The following is a 22,178-nucleotide window of genomic DNA, read 5'->3' on the forward strand; positions in this document are numbered from 1 at the left end:
GCTCCCCTGTCATGGAGGATACTGATGTTTATAGAGCTGCCTCCTCCAGTGAGTTGTTTAATTTCCACAACCATTCAAGATGGAATGTGGCAGAGCAACAGAGCTTAGATCTGATGTGTTGGTTATGAAATTGCTTATCCCTGTCTCCCACATGTTGCTCATGTTGTTTGACATGCAGGTAATCCCATCTTGTAGCTTCACCAGGTTGACACCTCATTTCTAAGGAATGCATGGTCCGGTTCTTGGCATACCCTTCTGCACTCTTCATTGAACTAGGATTAATCCCCTGGCTTGACCCAGAAGAAAATACCAGTAAAGCAGCTGAATGAGATACTTTTCTTCTGTAGTTCAAACTGGAGTTCCAGTATGACTAGAATATTCATTTCTAAGTATTATTATTTTACTTTTATTGTTTTCACCCTTGGGATGGTATTTGTAGAGTGGGGGATAAACCAGGCAATGAGGTTGCAGATTGTATTTGAGTACAGTTTCTCCTGCTAATCGCCAATCCTGAAGTGTATCCCACTTAGCATGGTAATAGTGCCACGCAACATGATAGAGGGTATCTTCAATTTGAAGACAAAACTTAGTCTTCACAGGGTCTGTTCAGTAATCACTATTACCGATACTGTCACAAACAAATGCATCTTTGGAAGGCAGATTGATTAGGATGAGGTCAAGTATATTTTTTTCCTTTTGTTGGTACCTTTACCACCTGCCACAGACCCAGTCGAGTAATTATGCCCATTGGGGCTTGGCCAGGTCAGTCAGGAGTGATCTAGCCAAGACACTTCTCATTGCAAACATTTGAAGTCCCCCACCCAGAATGCATTCTGCACCATTGCGACCCTCAGCGCTTCCTCCAAATGGTGTTCAGCATGATGAACCACTGACACATCAGCCAAAGGGTTCTGAGTGCAGGTAAACACTCAGGTGTTGCTTTCCCCATGTTTGACTTGATATCATGAGACGATATGAGGTCTGGAGTCAATGTTCAGGACTCCCAAGGCTACTCTGTCATTACTATGTGCCACTTGACACTATCAACATATGGTGTGCCCTGCAGCTGGTATAGATACCAAGGGATGATGATGATATTGTCTGGAGCATGTGCAGTATACTGTGATTATACGGATATGGCTGTCAGGCATTTGCTCGATTAGTCAGTGAAACAGCTCTCATGGCTTTTGGCCTTAGTCCCAGAAATTAATAAGATGATTTTGCAGGATTGACAGTTTGCCATTGTTGTTTCCAGTGTCTAGGTGGTCATTCAATTTCATTTTTAAAAAACTTTTTAGCAGTTTGATACAATTAAGTAGTTTGTTAGGTCATTTCAGAAGGAATATAAGAGTCAATCATATTGCTTTGCTTTGGGTCAGGAGTCACATGTAGACCCGACAAACTAGGGACAGCAAATTTCTTCCCCTAAAGGACTTCGGTGGACCTAATGGATTTTATGACAAATGACGACAATGGTTTCATGGTCATCGTTAAACTTTTGATTCCAGATTCTTTTCAGTTTAAAAACTACCATCTGTCTTGGAGAGACTTCCACCTGGGAACCCGTGTCCCCAGATATGTTACATCTTGGAATTATTAATTCACTGACTCATACTGGCCATTTGTAAACAGTCAAAGCTCTTTTCAGGGGAGGAAATTTGTATTGGAGGCATGGTGAGATTGGTGAGGGTGACCTTCAGTGACAGTTAATTTGTTAGGCACTGGCTCTTAATGCTCATCTGTTGGATTGGAAAACAATTCATGTTTCATACAAGCACATAGTGATCATGCAGCTGTATTTTGCATACATCTCCTTTTGTGCCTACAGATGACTACAGATCTATGGTTGACATTTAATTGCCCTCTGAAATGGCCCAACGAAGCCACTCATTTCAAGGTTCATTAGAAATGGTTAGAACAGTGCTGACCCTATAAGGGACTCTCACATCTCCATCAAAGAATAAAGAAGAATAATCCTTTGGGTAGTGGGGTATCCCTGTGCTGTTAGGGAGGCGTTTCTGGATTTAACCAAACACCAGTGAATGAATTATGACATACTGTAGTTCCAAATAAGATGATAGGTGACTTGGATGGGAACTTGCATCTGTCTTTATTCTTCTGTGTGATAGGTTCACACATTTAGGAAATTGTTCTCAGAGGAGTCTTGGTCAGTTACTGTTGAAATAGAGGACCATTTGATGAATGTATTGAAATTTACATTTTTAGTGTAAATTTGGTCTGCTGGAGATCAAAATGATGTTGCCAGAAAGCATAAGAGCTTAAACAGTGTAGATAATAATGCATTGAAAGCAGCTAAAATTAGTTGTTAAGCCTGTTTTGTTGGCATAAGTAGGGAAGATGTGTTGGGTAGGCTAGATGTTATTAAGGTGGACAAATCCCCAGAACCGGATGGGATCTATCCCAGGATGCCGAGAGAGGAAATAGCTGGGGTCCTGACAGATATTTTTGTGGTATCTCTAAATACAGGCAAGGTGCTGGAGGACTGGAGGGTTGCTCATGTTGTCCCCGTTTAGAAAAGAATGGGCTTATCAGTGATAGGCAACATGACTTTGTGCGGGAGAGATCGTGCCTTACCAATTTAATAGAGTTCTTTGAGGAAGTGACCAAGTTGATAGATGAAGGGAGGGCTGTTGATGTCATATATTAGGACTTTAGTAAGGCATTTGATAAGGTTCCCCATGGTAGACTAATGGAGAAAGTGAAGTCACGTGGTGTGCAGGGTGGGTTCTAGCTATGTGGATAAAGAACTGGTTGAGCAACAGGAGACAGAGAGTAGTAGTTGAAGGGAGTTTCTCGAAATGGAGAAAGGTGACCATTGGTGTTCCACAGGGGTCAGTGTTGGGGCCACTGTTATTTGTAATATACATAAATGATCTGGAAGAGGGCACTGTTGGTATGATCAGCAAGTTTGCAGATGACACGAAGATTGGTGGAGTAGCAGAAAGCATAAGGGACTGTCAGAGAATACAGAAGGATATAGATAGACTGGAAAGTTGGGCGGAAAAGTGGCAGATGGCTTTCAATCCAGCCAAATGTGAGGTGATGCATTTAGGCAAGACTAATTCTAGAGCAAATTATACAATTTTTGCTTTGACAAGGCTCTTTTTACAAGAGCCTTGGGAAAAGTTGATGGGCAGAGAGATCTGGGAGTGCAGGTCCATTGTACCCTGAAGGTTGCTCCACAGGTGGAAAGAGTGGCAAAGAACGTATGCTTGCCTTCATTGGACGGGGTATTGAGTATAAGAGCTGGCAAATCATGTTAAAATTGTACAAGACATGGGCTTGGCCGCATTTAGAATACTGTGTACAGTTCTGGTCACCACATTACCAAAAGGATGTGGATGCTTGGAGAGGGTGTAGAGAAGGTTTACAAAGATGTTGCCTGGTATGAAAGGAGCTAGCTATGAAGAAAGGTTGAGTAGATTAGGTTTATTTTCATTAGAAAAAAGCAGATTTGGGGAGACCTGATTGAGGTTTACACAATCATGAAGGGTATAGACAGGGTGGATAGAGACAAGCTTTTTCCCAGGGTGAAGGATTCAATAACGAGAGGTCAAGCTTTCAAGGTGAGAGGTGGAAAGGTTAAGGGCGATACACGCGGCAAGTACTTCTCACAGAGGGTGGTGGGCATTTTGAATGCGTTGCCAGCAGAGGTGGTAGAGGCAGGCACGTTAGATTCATTTAAGATGCGTCTGGATAAATGCAGGTGGGGAGCAGAGGAATACAGATGTTTAGGAATTGACCGACAGGTTTAGACAGTACATTTGGATCAGCTCAGGCTTGGAGGGCCGAAGGGTCTGTTCCTGGGCTGTAAATTTTCTTTGTTCTTTGTTCCATGTCAATGATGAAGTTTAGAATTAGGTCAAATGGGATGCAGTGCACAGATGTTTAATTTTTAAAGGAGCAGTTGATGTAATTGGTAACGTGATAATATAATCAAATTGCAGGTATCATCATTACACTTTTCTGTTGATACATATGATCTTGGAACTAATTTTAGTTGGTTTTCTTTGTATGCTTCTGAAATTAAATGTCTTGTGTTTAGCAAGCCTAACTCACACCAAATGTTCTATGGCTTTTTAAACACAGAATCTGTTTGTACCCAAAATCATTGTGTATGGAGAAAATCACCAGACCATTATGTCAGAGGTTATCTACCCAGGATTAACATTTACACAATTTACAGATCATTGTGATGTCAGGTCCTGGGGAACACCCTAGACAATGTTACTGAAAAGTGGCAAGATTAAAGAAATCTGAACTAAAGTGAATAGATATACCTATGGGTACCATAACAAAAGACAACAAAGCAAAAAGGCATAACAGTATTTCAAACAAAAAAGTTATTTCACTTTTGGTTTGATTCCAATCTACAAAAATTTTTACTATGAAAAGTTATGTTTGAATTTTTCAAGTGATCAATTAATGCCCCCATATGCATTTCAAACCAAAGACCTCTGGGAACAGAGCAGTCAGCCAGTTGAAGTGAAAGATACAATTAAGCAATAACGCAATGAATATAGTATTGAATGTTTTAATCCATTAGTTTACCCATGACTAGTTAATGCTTCAGTTGAACACAACTTCCCACTTAAGTGAGGAATAGTAACTGCTAATCGTTTCCGACAGAAAACCATTGTGTGGAGTTAGACTCACACCTGTTTGGAGCTTGCTTAACACATTCAGAAACAGTAGCTGGCCAGTAGAAAGTTAACAATCTTTGTCTGTTCCCAGGATTCAAGGTAAGGATGTGAACTAGGAGAGCTGAAGAAGAGCCTAGATTTTTATGATGACAGTTGAACTTGAAATTATTCATTCACTGGATGTGGCCAGCCCTGGCAAGGTCAGCTTTCATAGCCCTTCCCTAATTGTGCTGGAGGAGGTGTTGGTGAACTGCTTTCCTTCACTCTTTGGAATGTCGGGACACCCACGATACTAGAAGGGAGAGCGGTTCCAGAATTTTATCTGAACACCCATGAAAGAATGACGATAACGCTCCAAACAGGAACATTGATAGGTTCTTTATTAGTAAGGGAATCAAGGGTTAAGAGAGAAGGCAGGAGAATGGGGTTGAGAAACATATCAGTGATGATTGATTGGCAGAGAAGACTTAATGGACCGATTGGCCTAATTCTGCTCCTATATCTTATGGTCTTAAGTCAGGATGGTGTGTAGCTTGAAGGGACGCTTGCATGTGGTGGTGCTTTCATGCATCTGTTATTCTTGTCCTTCCAGTTGAAGACGTGGTAATGAGTTTGGTCAGTGCTTTGTGTTACTGCAGTGCATCTTGTGAATGATACTCACTTCTGCCATTGTGCATCAGTAATGGAGGGGGTGAGTGTTGAAGGTGGAGTGCCATTCAAGGAGTTGCTTTGTCCTGTATGGTGTCAAATTCCGTGAGTGTTTTTGGAGCTACACTCTAACAGACAAATGAATAATGTTCCATATACTCCTTCCTTCTGCCTTGCACATGGTGGACAGGAAGTGAGTTAATTGAATTGAATTGAATTTATTGTCACGTGGACCGAGGCACAGCGAAAAGCTTTCTTTTTTTGCGAGCTACAGGCAGATCACAGAGTTAAATAGCATGGATAAGTAAATAATTAGGGAAACAGCAGCAAAAACAAAACACAGGTACAGGCGAATGTTGAGTTTGTGAGTCCCTTCAGTATTCTAAAAACAACAGGATAGAAACTGTTTCAAAACCGGCTGTTTCAAAACCTGCATTTGTTCAGGCTTCTATACCTTCTCCCCAATGGTAGAGGTTGTAGAAAACCATTGCCAGGGTGAGATGGACCTTTGAGAATGCTGGGCCTGGTGGATTCTATAGATGTTGCAAAATTCCAAGTCTCTAACTTGCTTTTATAGCTACATCTTTTAAGTGACTGGTCCAGTTTGATTTCTGATCAATGCAAATCCCGATTCTTTGTACAATTGATAATAATTTCATTCTCTCCCTTAACAAGCCTGGCTTTCAATTCCAAATATACTTTAGTGAACTCAAATTCCACCAGCTGCTATATTGAGACTTGAACACATGCCGTCCACAGTACCCCCACCCTCCAAAAAGACAATTAGCCTGGAGTGATGTATTACTTGTCCTGTACATTACTAATATGCTGCAGTCTTCCCTCATGACTAAAAGAGTGCTGGAGGAGACATCAGCTGTCAGGAGCTACTGTGACCTCTCTTTGTGAGATGCTTATAGGGAGGTTGAATCTAACTGATTGCTGCAACATCTGATGCTAGTAGCCCTGAAGGTCACAGTATTGCTAAATGTTTTTTGTCTCTGGCTTTGTTGGGGGAACCTTAATGGCACAATGCAGCCTAGAGTCCACACAGATTTTCTCGCAGACCGCTTTATCTTTCTCACTGACTCATTTATCAGGTGATGCAGACATGTAGTAACATTACCTTCTATATTTGGGTTGACATGTGAGGTAATTGGACTGTCAGAAGCAGAATTAGAAGGATTCATGCATATCCTCAATAACTACTGATGCTCTATTAATATAAAACTACAACTCAGATGGAAAGCATTAATTTGCTAGACACCACAGTTTTTTTTTTAATTGGTACAAAGCAACACACAAGAGTTAACAAGTTTTTGTTTTTAAAATAATACAAATCCATCCTAAACTCTTCTTCAGCAGACTGGTGAAGTCTCGGCCAAACCATTTCATTGTGAATACGTCTGTAGTTATAAGATTCTAACTGGGCAATTACCATCTTTTTTATGGCATCATCTCATATTTCATTCTTTGATTTTTAACAACAGGCTAAATACATTTTACTCTGTATAGTTGTTCCTGAATTTATGCTGACTTAAGCTAGAAAATTCACATGTGTTTGCAAGGAAATCATTACCTCAGTGTTTTCAGTTTTTCCTGGCTCCTAGTTAGTAGTGTATTCCTATAGCTGATAGCTTAAGTGAACTGGCATACTAGACCAAGGAATAGATCAATAGTGATACAGTGGCAGACATTTCAGAAGAAGTTTCAGAATGCTCTGAATAGACATATTCCTACTATAAAGAAAAATTTGAAAGAAAGGATCCACTATCTGTGGTTAATGAAAGAAGTTAGAGAAAACATTAAACCTAAAGGATGAGGCTTCAAGGCTCACCTGTTCTAGAGGTGTTGTTACAAATCTGAACAGCTTGATTTAAAAATATGTATAATTGTCCAAAGTGAGTGGCAGGTCGGATGATTGTTCAGAATTTAAAGAACAGCAGAGAACAGCATAGTAGTGGAGTACCATGTGCAGTTTTGGCCTCCCTGCTATAGGAAGGATGTGAAATGTGAAAGCGTTCAGAAAAGATTTATAATGATGTTACCAGGGTTGGAGAGTTTGAGCTATAAGAAGAGGCTGAACAGGCTAGGGCTGTTTTCCCTGGTGCGTCAGGGGCTGAGGGGTAACCTTACCAAGGTTTATAAAATCACGAGGGGCAGGAATAGAGTAAATAGCCAAGGTCTTTTCCCTGGGGTGGAGGAGTCTAAAACTAGAGAATATAGATTTAAAGTGAGTAGGGATAGATTTAAAAGGGACCTAAGGGTCAATTTTTCACACATGAATGGAATGAACTACCAGAGGAAGTGGTGGAGGCTGGTACAATGACAACATTTAAAAGGCATCTGGATGAGTATATGAATAAGAAAGGTTTATGAGGATATAGGCCAAATACTGGCAAATAGGACTACATTAATTTAGGAAATCTGATCAGCATGGATGAAGGATCTGTACAGCTCTATAATTTTGTGACTCTAATCATGAGGAGAAAGTTAGAGTGTGTGAGGAAACTAGCTAGAATTGTAAAAATGGTTGGTAAGACTTTCTCAGGTATTTGAAAAGATATAAAAAAATCTTTGCAGTAGAAGTTTTAAATCAGGAGGTTGAAGGAATGGACAAACTTAATGAAATTGAAATCACCAGGAAGATTAAGCAAACATTGAACACGTGGGCTGGATCCAGGTGGACTTCATCTTGGTGAGTTAAGAGGTTACAAAATGGATAATAGATGCGTCTTTTAATTTTCCAACATTTGCTGCAAAGGCCCCATCAGACCGAAAAGTAGCAAATATAATTTTCTCTATTTGAAGAAGTAAGGAAGACTGACAGCAAGAAACTGTGGGCCAGTTAGCTTGATGTCTGTCACAGGGAAGGTGTTAGAATCAATCATTAAAGAAATTGTAGCTGAGCATGTGGAAAAGTTTAAGGGTAATCAGGAAGAGGCCGCATGGTCTCAACAAACGACAATCTTGTTTAACCAATTTATTAGTGTTCATTAAAGGAACAACGTGCTGTGGATAAAGGGGAGCCTATAGGTGTAGTGTGGTAGGATTTTTAGGAGGAGTTTGATAAAATGCCACTTACCAAAGCACATTGCTTTATAAAAGCTATGGGTGTAGATTGTAAAGTTGCACAGATTAAACATTGCCAGGTAAACAACAGAGTATTCAAGGATATGATAATTGGACAGTGATCCCTGTGGCAATTCACTAGTTGCAGGTTGCCATTCTGAAAATGTTCCTCTTTTCCTAACTCTTTATCTCCTAGCCAGTTCAATCCATGCTTATGTACTACTCATAAGACTTACATGGGTCATTATCTTATTAAGTAGGTGTGTGGTATCTTATCAAATGTCTTTGGACATCCAATATATATTGCATTTCCAGGTTTCTACTTATCTACCCTGCTTGTTAGCTCCTTAATGAAGTGTAATAAATTTGGGCATGATTTTCCCTTCATGAAGCCATGCTGACTCTGCTTGATTACATGATGTAATTCTAAATACTTTGTGATTGCATTCTTGCAATAACTTTAACATTTTCCCAATGACGTATTAAATTGACTAGTCTGTTTAGACTAGCGTTTGGGAAGTGAGCTTGTGGTGCAGATCGAAATTGGCAGCTATGATGTGGTGGGCATCACAGAGACATTGCTGCAATGAGATCAGGATTGAGAGCTGAATAATCAACAATATACATCCTATCGAAAAGATAGGCAGGTGGGCAGAGAGAGTGGGGTTGCTTTTTGAATAAAAAATGAAATTAAATCAATAGTAAACCACAAAATAGAGTCAGATGGTATAGAATCTGTGTGGGTAGAATTGAGGACCTGCAGAGGTAGATAAACCATACTTGGAGTTATGTACAGGCCTCCAGACAGTAGTCAGGAGCTGGAATGCAAGATACACCAAGAGATAGAAAAGAAGTGAAGGAAAGGCAAAGTTGCAGTGACCATGGGGGATTTCAGTGTGCAGTTGGACTAGGAAAATCAGATTGGTAGTAGATTGCAAGAAAAGGAATTTGTGGAGTGTCCAGTGGAGATGGCTTTTTGCAACAGCTTAAGTTGGAGCCCACGTGGGAAAAGGCAACACTGGATTTATTGTCGTGCAATGAGGCAGACTTGATAAGGGAGCTTAAGGTGAAGGAACCCTTAGGAGGCAGTGATCATAATATAATTGAATTTACTCTGCAATTTGAGATGGAGAAGATAGAATCAAAGATAACAGTATTGCAGCTGAATAAAGACCATAATAGAGGCATAAGGGAGGAGCTGGGTAGAATTGACTGGGAGAGGAGCCTAGCAGGAAAGGCAGTGGAACAGCAATGGCAGGAGATTGTGGGACTAATTCAGGAGACTGAGCAGAGATTCATCCCAAAGAAAAAGAAGTGTGGTACAGGGAAGATCAAGCAACCATGGCTGACTCGGGAAGTAAGGAATAGCATAAAAGCAGCAGAGAAAGCATATAATTGGGAAAAGGGCAGTGGGAAACCAGAAGACTGAGAAGCTTACAAAGACCAACAGAGGGCAACAAAAAAACAAAATAAGAAGGGAGAAGATTAAATAATGAGGGTAAGCTAACCAGTCATATAAAGGAAGACTGTAAGAGTTTCTTTAAGTATATGAAGGACAAAAGAAGGGCAAATGTGGACATTGGGCTGCTGGAAAATGACACTGGAGAGATAGTAGTGGGGAACAAAGAAATGGCTGAGGAACTGAGTACAGAGGAACCTCAATTATTCGAACGAAATGGGTGAGCACTATTTTGTTTAGATAATTGATTATTCGGTTAATCGATTTCCTCTGGGGCTCGGAGTTTTCTGCGAAGTCTGCTTCCCGTTCAGGAGACTAGGCAAAAGCTCACTGTGCACGAGACCCCACCCCCCCATCCGCTCCCAGTCCGTCCCCAACACCGTCTGCTCCCACCCTGCTCCCTGCCCGCCCCCAACACCCTCAGCTCCCACCCTGCCCCCTGTCTGCCCCAATCCCCCACTGGCCCTCAACCTCATCCAACACTGCTACCCTGTCCACTCCCACCCTGCTTCTGTCCAACACCGCCTCCCCAATCCTGCACACCCATCCATTCTCAACCATCATCTGATTCACTTAATCCCCCCCTCGCGGGGCAGCCGGACTGGACACCAACAGTGAGACTGCTGCTGCCTTTGTGGAGTAAGTCTCCAAATAGTCTGTGAACATGTGCACACAGACACATACAGACACACATACAACTTTTTGACAGGTTCCACCTCTGCCCTGTACAGGACAATGTTGGAGAGATTATATGTGGAAGGGGGTGTTTTAGGGTTCACCCCTGTGTAGAACTCCAGGGAAAGTGTTGAGGGAGAGAGAAGACGGGAGGTCAGTCATTTAGAGACGGTGCCTGGACTGCCCAGGACTGTTCTTGGCAGCATTTCAGTGAGCCGAGTTCATTTTAAATCATTGTACCTGTAAACAAAAAATGCAGTCAGGGTTGAAACAGTTCTTTGATGTAATGTTTCTATGGAGACCTCGAGATCCCCTTCGGATAATCTGATATTCAGATAATTGATATTCGGATAATCGAGGTTCCTCTGTAATTATTTCATGTCAGTTTTTATGGTGGAGGATACAAATAATATCCCAAAAATTTAAGAGAGTGAGGGGGCAGAGCTGAGTATGGTGACCATCACCAAGGAGAAGGTGCTAGCAAAACTGAATGGCCTGAAGGTGGATAAATAACTTGGAGCAGATGGACTGGGTAATCCAAGACGAAGGATGGTAAAACTTTATGGCTGTAACAGGTGCTTCTTATTTGTGATATTTTAGGTTTTGGAGGTGATTTCCTTGAATTGTAGGAGCAGCAATTACTGTTTTATATGTTGTTGCATTGTTTTGGAACTTGAGAGAAGAAGAAAGTCAAAACAATGACACTTTTAAAAGGGAGAGGAACAGACAAGGGAAGCACATGGTCAGTGCAGGAGAGAGACAACGAAACCCACACTGTTAACTGAAACAGCAGTGTATCTGCGTAGTCACTACCTTTGCTGATAAATTCATGTATCGCTGGACATTGGAGTGCATCTGGGAAAATTAACAAACAATGAAATTCACAACTAATCTTGGAGGAACCTGCTTGGGACAGGTCACAGCACAGAAACAGATAAGTGAACAGGTAGAAAACTAGCCACAAAACGACATGACCCTCTCTCACTAGTATCCTTACATACAGATGAGGAAGGACACCAATTCGACTGGGACAACACATCCATTCAAGCACAAGCCAAACAGAGACATTCACGAGAATTCCTAGAAGCATGGCATTCCAACCGGACTCTATCAACAAACACATAGAGTTAGACCCCATCCACGACCCCCTGAGAAAAATAGCAGGAAATGACATCACTAACCCAAAGAAACTCAAACGTATAAATAGAAAGCAGGAATTATCAACAGTGCTTCGTCTGGAGGCCTACTGGAGATGTTACTGAGTAGGTTGATGAAACACCTGGAAATGAACCTTCCAGCCCATCCAAGAGAATAGCTTTAAGTGTGGCCTTAGGGAGTCTGCAATAGTGAATAGAGTGGGTTCTTTCTTGATTATATGTTTTATTGAGATATGTCTCTTGCTTAAACTTAAAAATATATAAGCAATAAGTGTTAAGTTAGCCTGGAGCAGTGTTTTGCAGAGGAATAAGATGGGACTATTTTTTGGGTCTGCCTATTGGAAGAAACAAAAATGGCCCTTCAAGAGATATGCTCGTCTTATCGGATGTGGGAGTTTAGGGAGAGTTTACATGTTACAGAGGATTATATCTGCAGTAAATGTCTTTCGTTGTGAATCCTATCAGATCGAATAGAACGGTTGGAATGACATTGAGAGGCAACGAGGAAATTACAAGAGCAATGGGGTGTGGTGGATGGCAGTTATAAGAAGGGGGAAAAGTCACAGATACAGTCACATAGATGGGTTAACTCTTCGAAAGGCAAGAGAGGTAGGCAAGTAGTGCAGGAGTCTTCTGTGGCAGTCCCCATTTCAAACAAGTATGCAGTTTTGGAAAATGGGGATGATGGATTCTCAGGGGAATGTAGCACGAAAACCAAGTTTCTGATATTGAGATTGGCTCTAATGCAATGAGAGGTTTGTCGGGTTCCAAGACATCGATTATGTGAGGGAATCTCTAGTCCGAGGCACAGACAGACGTTTCTTTGGCCAGCAGCAAAAAATCAGAATGGTGTGTTGCTTCCCTGGTGTGGGGATCAAGGATGTCTCAGAGAGGGTACAGAATGGCCCAGCAGGAGATCATTGTACACATTGGAACCAATGACATAGAAAGGGAAAGGGATGAGATTCTGAAGGGAGAATGTAGAGAGTTAGACAGGAATTTAAAAATGAGGTCCTCGAGATGAATAGTATCTGGATGAATTTGTGGGCGGCACGGTGGCACAGTGGTTAGCACTGCTGGCTCACAGCGCCAGAGGCCCGGGTTCAATTCCCACTTCAGGTGACTGACTGTGCGGAGTTTGCACGTTCTCCCCGTGTCTGCGTGGGTTTCCTCCCACAGTCCAAAAATGTGCGGGGTCAGGTGAATTGGCCATGCTAAATTGTCCGTAGTGTTAGGTAGGGGGTAAATGTAGGGGTATGGGTGGGTTGCGCTTCGGCGGGTCGGTGTGGACTTGTTGGGCCGAAGGGCCTGTTTCCACACTGTAAGTAATCTAATCTAATCGAATCCTGGGGCTACGGGCTAGTGAGGATAGGAATAGGAGGATAGAGCAGATGAATGCATGGCTGAGGATGCATGGTGTGTGGGAGAAGGATTCACATTTTTGGATCATTGGAATCTTCCAATGCTACAGGAAGGACAGAAAAGGAGGCAAGAGAGGAGGGGGAGTGGCATTATTTTAAGCGAGAGCATTGCAGCTGTAATGAGGGAGGATATTCCCGGAAATACATCCAGGGAGGTTATTTGGGGGGAACTGAGAAATAAGGAAGGGATGATCACCTTATTGGGATTGTATTATAGATCCCCTAAATAGTCAGAGGGAAATTGAGAAACAAATTTGTAAGGAGATCTCCGTTATCTGTAAGAATAATAGGGTGGTTATGGTAGGGGATTTTAACTTTCCAAACATAGACTGGGACTGCCATAGTGTTAAAGGTTTAGATGGGGAGGAATCTGTTAAGCATGTCCAAGAAAACTTTGAGTCAGTTATGTGGATGTACCTACTAGAGAGGTGCAAAACTTTACTTACTCTTGGAAAATAAGGCAGGGCAGGTGACTGAGGTGTCAGTGGGGAAGCACTTTGGGGCCAACGACCATAGTTCTATTAGATTTAAAATAGTGATGGAAAAAGATAGACCAGATCTAAAAGTTGAAGCTCTAAATTGGAGAAAGGCCAATTTTGACAGTATTAGGCAAGAACTTTCAAAAGCTGATTGGAGGCAGATGTTCGCAGGTAAAGGAATGGCTGGAAAATGGGAAGCCTTCAGAAATTAGATAATGAGTCCAGAGAAAGTATATTCCTGTTCGGGTGAAAGGAAAGGCTAGAGAATGCTGGATAACAAACGACATTGAGGGTTTGGTTAAGAAAAAGAAAGAGGCATATGTAAGGCATAGACAGGATAGATCAAGTGAATCCTTAGAGTATAAAGGCAGTAGTATATTTGAGAGGGAAATTAGGAAGGCAAAAAGGGGATATGAGATAGCTTTGAAAGGAGAATCCAGTGGGTTTTCACAAATATATTAAGGGCAAAAGGGTAACTAGGGAGAGAATAGGGCCCCTCAAAGATCAGCAAGGTGGCCTTTGTGTGGAGTCACAGGAGATGGGGAGATACTAAACAAGTATTTTGCATCAGTGTTTATTGTGGAAAAGGATATAGAAAATATAGAATGTAGGGAAATAGATGGTGACACCTTGAAATATTTCAGAGGAGGAAGTGCTGGATGTCTTGAAAACATAAAAATGGATAAAACCCCAGAACCTGATCAGGTATACCCTCGAACCCTGTGGGAAGCTGGGCCTCTTGCTGAGATATTTGTATCGTCGATAGTCACAGGTGAGGTGCCGGAAGTCTGGAGGTTGGCTAACCTCAGGCCACTATTTAATAAAGGTGGTAAGGATAAGTCAGGGAGCTATGGACCAGTGAGCCTGATGTTGGTGGTGGGCAAGTTGTTGGAGGGAATCCTGAGGGACAGGATGTACATGTATTTGGAAAGGCGTGGACAGATTAGGGAAAGTCAACATGGCTTTGTGTGTGGGAAATCATGTCTCACAAAATTGAATGAGTTCTTTGAAGAAGTAACAAAGGGGATTCATGAAGGCAGAGCAGTAGACGTGATTTATATGAACTTCAGTAAAGCGTTCGGCAAGATTCTCCATGGATAATGGTTAGAAAGGTTAAATCTCATAGAATACAGTGAAAATTACCCATTTGGATACAGAACTGTCTCAAAAGTAGAAGACAGAGGGTGGTGGTGGAAGGTTGTTTTTCAGATTGGAGGCCTGTGACCAGTGGAGTGCCACAGGGATCGGTACAGGGTCTTCTACTTTTCTTCATTTATATAAGTGATTTGGATGTGAGCTTAAAGAGGTATAGTTAGTAAGTTTGCAGATGACACCAAAATTGGAGATGTAGTGGACAGTGAAGAAGGTTACCTCTGATTACAATGGGATCTTGATCAGATAAGCCAAAGGGCTGAGGAGTGACAGATGGAGTTTAATTTAGATAAATGCGAGGTGCGGCATTTTGGGAAAGCAAATCTTAGCAGGACTTATACACTTAATGGTAAGGTCCTTGGGAGTATTGCTGAGCAAAGAGACCTTGGAGTGCAGGTTCATAGCTCCATGAAAGTAGTCACAGTAGAGTCGCAGGTAGTTAGGATAGTGAAGAAGGTATGCTTTCCTTTTTTGATCAGAGAATTGAGTACAGGAGTTAGGAGGTCATGTTGCAGCTGTACAGGACATTAGTTAGGCCACGTTTGAAATATTGCGTGCAATTCTAGATGTTGTGAAACTTGAAAGGGTTCAGAAAAGATATACAAGGATGTTGGCAGGATTGGAGGATTTGAGCTTTAGGGAGAGGTTGAATAGGCTAGGGCTGTTTTCCCTGGAGCGTTGGAGGCTGCAGGGTGATCTTATAGAGGTTTATAAAATCATGAGGGGCATGGATAGGGTAAATAGACAAGGTTTTTAACCTGAGGGTGGGGGAGTCCAGAACTGGAGGGCATAGGTTTTGGGTGAGAGGGGAAAGAAATAAAAGAGACCTAAGGGACAATGTTTTCACACAGAGGGTGGTGCTTGTGTGGAATGGGCTGTCAGAGGAAGTGGTGGTGGTTAGTAAAATTGCAACATTTAAAAGGCATCTGGATGGGTATATGAATAGTAAGGGTTTGGAGGGAAATGAGCCAGGTGCTGGCAGGTAGGCCTAAATTGCAATGGGATATCTGGTCAGCATGGATGTGTTGGTCTGAATAGTCTGTTTCCGTGTTGTACTTCTCTATGACTCTCTCACACAACGAATACACCCCAAGGTTCTAAGGGAGATAGCTGAAGAGATAGCAGAGGTGTTCATGGTGATCTTTCAGGAATCGCTAGAATCAAGGAGGCTCCTAGAGAACTGGAAAATTGCTAACATGACACCCCTGTTCAAAAAGGGAGAAAAGTAAAAGATGGAAAGTTACAAACTGATTAGCCTAACTTTGGTCGTGGGTAAGATCCTGGAATACATTGTGAAGGATGAGATTTCTGAATACTTGGAAATGTATGCAAAAACAGGGCAAAGTCAGCATGGTTTCATCAAGGGGAGTTTATGCCTGACAAACCTGCTAGAATTCTTTGAGGAAGTAATGAGCATGTTAGACTGAAGCGAGCCAATCGATGTTATCTATCTGGACTTCAAGAAGGCCTTTGACAAGGTGCCACATAGGAGGCTACTGAGTAAGATAATGGCCCTTGGTGTCAGAGGTAAGCTGCTAGCCTGGATAGAAACTGACAGAAAGTAGGGAATCAAAGGGTCCTTCTCAGGATGGTAGCCGGTGACAAGTGATGTTCTAAGACTTAGTATGTGGATGTGGGGGATTCAGTGCTGGGAGAGGTGTAAGGACGTGTTAGGGAGACACATGAAGGCAAAAGTGAGTAGTGCAGACGCTGGAGATTGGAGTCAAGAGTGGTGCTGGAAAAGCTCAGCACAATACTAGGGGTTGCAGTGAGGGAGAAACTCACTGAGATCTTTATCGAGAGAGGAGGAGAACTTCTCCAAGGTGAGACACAGGAAGCCTTAATGTTGCAGAGGTTCCAGTCATTCAGACATTCAAAGCATCACCACAGTCTGTACTCCAGTTACATTACTTCCCACTTTCCCACTTTTGCAGAAAATCACTTCCACAAGTAATATTAGCACATTTACCAAAACTTTCCACTCCATTGTTTATACCTGACACATCTTCACTTGATATTACTCATGGAATTCGTCTTCCACTGTTTTCTCATGCTGGAATAAACCTGTGCACCGAAATATTATGTTATGGGGTCTTTTTGAATCTTTTCTGGCATTTAGATTGTTTTGCTCCCTCCTCTCATTCAGATGTGGTGGAAAAGACTATTAATTTGTTTAACCCCTTCCCTTGGATAACTTTGGATGCTTTCTGAGCTGCTAGGACTGAGAGCACTATTGTGGTAGAAGACTTTTGTACAGTGGCAGAAAGTCTTTAAGGTTCTTTAGGGGTTAGGATAGGAAAGAAAAGCAAGAATGGTTAACGTAACCTTCAACATTAGAGTTGAGTACATGTAGATTGTGGTCCACATTGGCAACATTTCGTCCATTGTGAGATGTGACCCAATGGTGACAGTTCTCAAATCCCAGCATCATTGATGGATGAAAGTGTCATCAATTAGGTGTCATCAATCCCTCCATCAGTGAAGCATATAAGATAGCATGGTCTAAACAAAAAAAAACTATGAATGCTGGAAATCGGAAAGAAAATTATAAATTGCTGGAAAAACTCAGTAGGACTGGCAGCACCTGTGGAGAGAAAGCAGAGTTAATGTTTCGGGTCCACTGACCCTTCTTCAGAACTGTTATGAAGAAGGGTCACTGGATCTGAAATATCAACTCCGCTTTCTCTTCACGGTTGCTGCCAGCAATTTTTCCAGTAATTTACGATTTTAACATACAGGTCGTTCAGCTATAACGTGTTTCAATAATGCGAATTCGTTGTAATACAATTGACGAATTTCTAAAATGTGAATTTTTAAAATGCATGTGGGCTGTAATGCAATTGCATTGCCAGTACTTTAAGTCCTTCTTCTAAAGTATGATTTTTCTATAATGCATACTTGCACAAGAATGCATCCATCGCATTATAGAAGAACTACCTGTATTGTGCACCCTCCTCCTAACCCTACCTGCCACATTCACCAGCATGTAATCTCCCTTGCAATCACTTGCTGGATTTGTGACTTGTCTACCTCCTCCATTAGTGTTCAGGTCATTAGATCTGGCACACTGCCTCCCATTCTGGATCTCTTGTGGATGGTATGTGCCTTTTTTTTACTGCAATCATCTGACCTCTTAAAATTCCAAATGCTAATGATTCTGCAGTGGTAAAATAATGGAGAAACTTTCCCAATTCTATGCCCCCTCCACCCCCATAAAAGATGCTAAATATGCTTTTGGTCAACATTCAGTGGAAAGAGTGTCCCTACCCAACATGCACTCTGATGAATGCAAAAGCATATTGCTCACATTGTATCCTCCCACATTGTTCTGTGCTTGTGTTCTAGACCCTAAGGTCTATAATTTTCTTTCTAAACTTTTCACCAATCTTTAAGAAGCTTGTCAAAACATACCCTTTTTTTGATCAAAACTTTGACCACAAGGATTACTATCTCATGTGGTATCAAAGTTTGGCTTTCATTGTCCCTGTGAAGTGCTTTGGAACTTTTTTATTATATTAAATAACAACCCATTAGCTGTTGTTGCAGTATCCCAACTGAGTTTACTCAAGAAGTGTTCTTGTTTGACGTGTAATAAATGCTTATGGTGTAAAAAAAATAAATTTGCAATGGCTTCAGGTACTTGCTTTGTGTTCTTGAATTTCCTGTGGGATTTCAACACTTGGCAACATGCTCTTAATTCAACTGCAAGAGGTCAACATTAGGACCTTTGTTTCCTCTGATAGAAATTAATGGTTGGATCTTAGTGAACAGGGAATAATTTCAAAAATTGTCAGTAGTGAGAAGTCCAGTGTAGAACTTCAAAAACACATTGACATGTTGGTGGAATGGGCTGATAGGTTACAGATAAAGTTTGATGTGGAGAAGTCTGAGGTGATAGGTTTTGATAGAAATAACATGGTGAGATAGGTTAAAATGAAGTGTACTACTCTGAAGGATATGTAGATGTAGGAAGACCTGGGTATATATGTGCATTCGTGATTAAAGGTGGCAGAACCGATGGCAACAGCAGGAATAGATCATACATTATTCTAGTTTTCATTAATAGTGACATAAGATGCAACAACTAGAAGCTGATGCTAAGCATGTATTAGACCACTAGTCTAATAGCTGGAGTATTGTGTACAGTTCTGGCACCATGCTTCAGCAATGTGAACATATTGGAAGAGTGCATAAGAGGCCACAAGTATTTGCAATATACATAAAAGACTTGGATGAGGAAAGTGAATGTACTATTGCCAAGTTTGTGGATGGCACAAAAATAGATGGGAAAGCAAATGGTGAGGATGTTACACAGTCAGCAGAGGGATAGAGACAGCTTAAGTGTCTGTGCAAAAACTTGGCAGATGGAACATAATGTGGGGAAGTGTGAGGTTAAACACTTTAGCAAGAAGAATAGAGGAGCTGAATACTATTTAAATGGTACAAGACAGCAGAAAGCTGGTGAAAGAGAGATTTGGTTATCCTCATCCAAATTCAACAGGTAACAGGGAAGGCAGAGGAATGTTAGCTTCTATTTCAATAGGAATGGAATATAAAAGGAGGGAGGTTTTCCAAAATATAAGTCAGACCACAGCTGGAATACCATGAACAGATTTGAGTCCTTAATGAAGGAAAGATCTATTAGTATTGGTGGCCATCCAGGGAAGGTTCACTAGGCTGACACCAGGACTGAAGGGACTGTCTTGTGACAAGAGGTCACAAGATCTATACTTGTTGGAACAAAGAAGAATTCGAACTAACCTTATTGAAACATACAATATTCTGAGAGGACTTAACAGGATAAATACAGAAAAGTTGTGTCCCCTTGCAGGTGAGTCTTGGACCAAAGGGCAAAATCTCAGAATAAGGTGTCACATGTTTAATACAGAGATAAGAAGGAATTTCTTCTGCAAGAATTCTTCACTACAGAGGTCGGTTGAAACTGGGTTGTTAAGTATATGAAGGGTGAGGTAGTCAGATTTCTGATCAGTAAGGGAATCCGCGGTTATGGGGAAAGGCAAGGAAGTGTAGTTGAAGATTATCAGATCAGCCATGGTCTCACTGAATAGTAGAGCAGACTTGATGGGCTGACTGGTTTACTTCTGCTCCTATGTCTAATGGTCTTATAAGAGATTTATAAGAATGATTCAGTTATGAATCAGAGAAATATTAGTTATGAGGATATAGTGGCAACGGTAGGACTGTTTACCTTGGAGAGGAAAAGGGTGAAGAGATATTTGTTTGAAATTTTCAAAATCATGAGGGATCTAGACAGTAGTTAAGGATAAACTGTTTCCACTCGTAAAAGTGTTGAGAATGAGAGGGCTCAGACTTGAAGCAATCTGCAAAAGCAGCAAATGCATGTCAGATTTGCTTTTCACTTAGCCAGTGGTTAGTGCCTGGAACATTTTGCCTGAAAGTGTGATGAGATAGGATCAGCCAAGGCATTCAAGGGTCTATTAATTGTTTCTATTCAAATAATGTATAGACTTGGGTGTAAGCCCCACCTACTCCAGAGGTATGTTATGACACATCTGAGCAGGTTGATTAAAAATATGTAGAAAAAATATGCAGGGTTACAGGAAAGGCCAGATATGGCACAGTCATAAAGATCAGTTGGACAGCCAATGCCAGTATAACTGGTTGAATGCTCATGTTCTGCACCATAACAATTCTGTGATTCTGTGAAACCTCTAGTATGTGAAGTATTGGTGTATCAGCAATAATGAACATATACAATTATCAGTGTTTAGTTGCATTTCTTTAAATAGTACACTAAATATTTGATATAATTTTGGAGAGTAACAACTGCACTAGTGCCATCTACACTTTTAGACATTTAATAATCCACAGCTTAGCGGGTACTGGATAAATATAGATGTTCAGCGACCATGCATGTTGTAGTCCATCATCATGTACTTCAGCTAAAAATTGTCCTTTCTCTGACCTTCAGTTGTGGAAAGCTCAACTACCGACAGAAAGGCATAGGCTGTGTTGCAACAAAAGTCTCTTCAAAACTGATTTTTATTTTTAAAATGCCAAAATATTGGCAAACGTTGTGTCCTGTGCCACTTACCACAGGAAACGGGTGACAACATGCTTGAGCAAATATTTAAATACTTCTTTTTAGCTTGGAGAAATTTACAGCAATTACATTGCACAGATAAACAGGATCTAATGGAGATTACAGCAACTTGCTGGAGGAAAGCCACTGTGATCAGCTTGATAAAAGGACTTGGTAGGTATTCTGTACTGTAGCATTTTTAATCTTTGTGTGAGACAGGCGATATGAACTACAAGCAACAAAAGAAAATTTGAAAGTTGTTTCAAAGTTGTCTATCAAAGTAGGGTAGCAACAATAAAACAATAAAATGAATGGCTAATATTACAGTGTAACTATAGCATAACCAAAGACTGTAAAATAAATTATTTCAAATTAATGAAATAATTTTAGATTATTGCTTTGAATTAGAAAATTAACTGTTTACTTGGCCTTTTGAGTGATATGGTGAAGACATCTGCAGTTTTAAATCACAGCAATGCTGATGAAATTTTTTTCTAAATCATTTAATGCTACCTTTTCAGCAGTTATATCCAATTTCAAAGATTAAATTTTGGCCTGAAGGCTGCTTTGGTTTTTTTCCACTGTTCCTTTTTGGTAATTGTTAGTATTTGGTATTGATTTTTGTTCTTAAAATGAATTCCTCTTAGTTCCACAGATAGATGTAAAGTTTCAAAACAAAGAAAAATAATAGTGGGCCCACTTGAAAAGCAATAGCTTTAAGAGCATATTTTAACAGTATGTAAGTATATGTATCAATGAAAGAAGTCCAACAGCCTAGTTACTCAGGGAGATTGAATTCAGGTCTGGCAAGCTTATATGAAATGAATTCATTTTCTTTAGTGTTGATAGCTGTTGCTGTACTAAATAAGGAACCAGCACCTGACAGTATTAACTTACCCATGCGATGCTAGTGCAAACGTATCAGTAAGAGCAGAATTCTGTAAGAAAACACAATTTTAATTGTCTGATTCAATTTTATTTGCATTAAGATGATTGAAAGGCCTGACATTGCAACTGTTTTGAATCCATTTACCTTTGATTTAAATATCTGAGAGCAACTCAGGCTGCTGCCAAAAATTATCTCTGATAATCAGCAGTGTTCCATAGTATGTATTTAAAAATGGTACAGATGACCAACATTGTTTGGAGATATGTAAATGCCTGAGTGTACAGGTTAGCTTTGCATATTCATGCGATTTCTACCTCATAAGTGTCTTTGTGTGCAGTCAGAGCTAGCCATTTAAACATAGATCACTTGTATCATGGTAGCAGAGAGGTGAAGCTGAAAATGTTGTATTTTCAGAGCTGTAAGAAAGCTGCTATTAAAAGAAACAGTGAAAAGTAAGTTTCAAAGTTTGCAACTTTGAATTACTGAATGAGTCAAAAGAAC

At 40.8% G+C, this 22,178-nt stretch overlaps 1 protein-coding gene across 7 annotated transcripts in view; it reads left to right on the forward strand.

The window, feature by feature from the left end:
* LOC132816485 (protein furry homolog) overlaps positions 1–22,178 on the forward strand; it is a 397,881-nt gene that overhangs the window by 107,003 nt on the left and 268,700 nt on the right. The window contains exon 1 of one of the 7 annotated variants that reach the window (XM_060826130.1): positions 20,890–20,962. The exons of the other annotated variants lie outside the window; for them this stretch is intronic. Within the exon in view, the coding sequence (XP_060682113.1) occupies positions 20,902–20,962 (61 nt within the window). The 5' untranslated portion in view covers positions 20,890–20,901. Of the gene's footprint in view, positions 1–20,889; positions 20,963–22,178 lie in introns of those variants that run through there. 7 annotated transcript variants of the gene reach the window in all.

This window comes from Hemiscyllium ocellatum, chromosome 6 (genome assembly GCF_020745735.1).
Source record: "Hemiscyllium ocellatum isolate sHemOce1 chromosome 6, sHemOce1.pat.X.cur, whole genome shotgun sequence".
Classification (NCBI taxonomy): Eukaryota; Metazoa; Chordata; class Chondrichthyes; order Orectolobiformes; family Hemiscylliidae; genus Hemiscyllium; species Hemiscyllium ocellatum.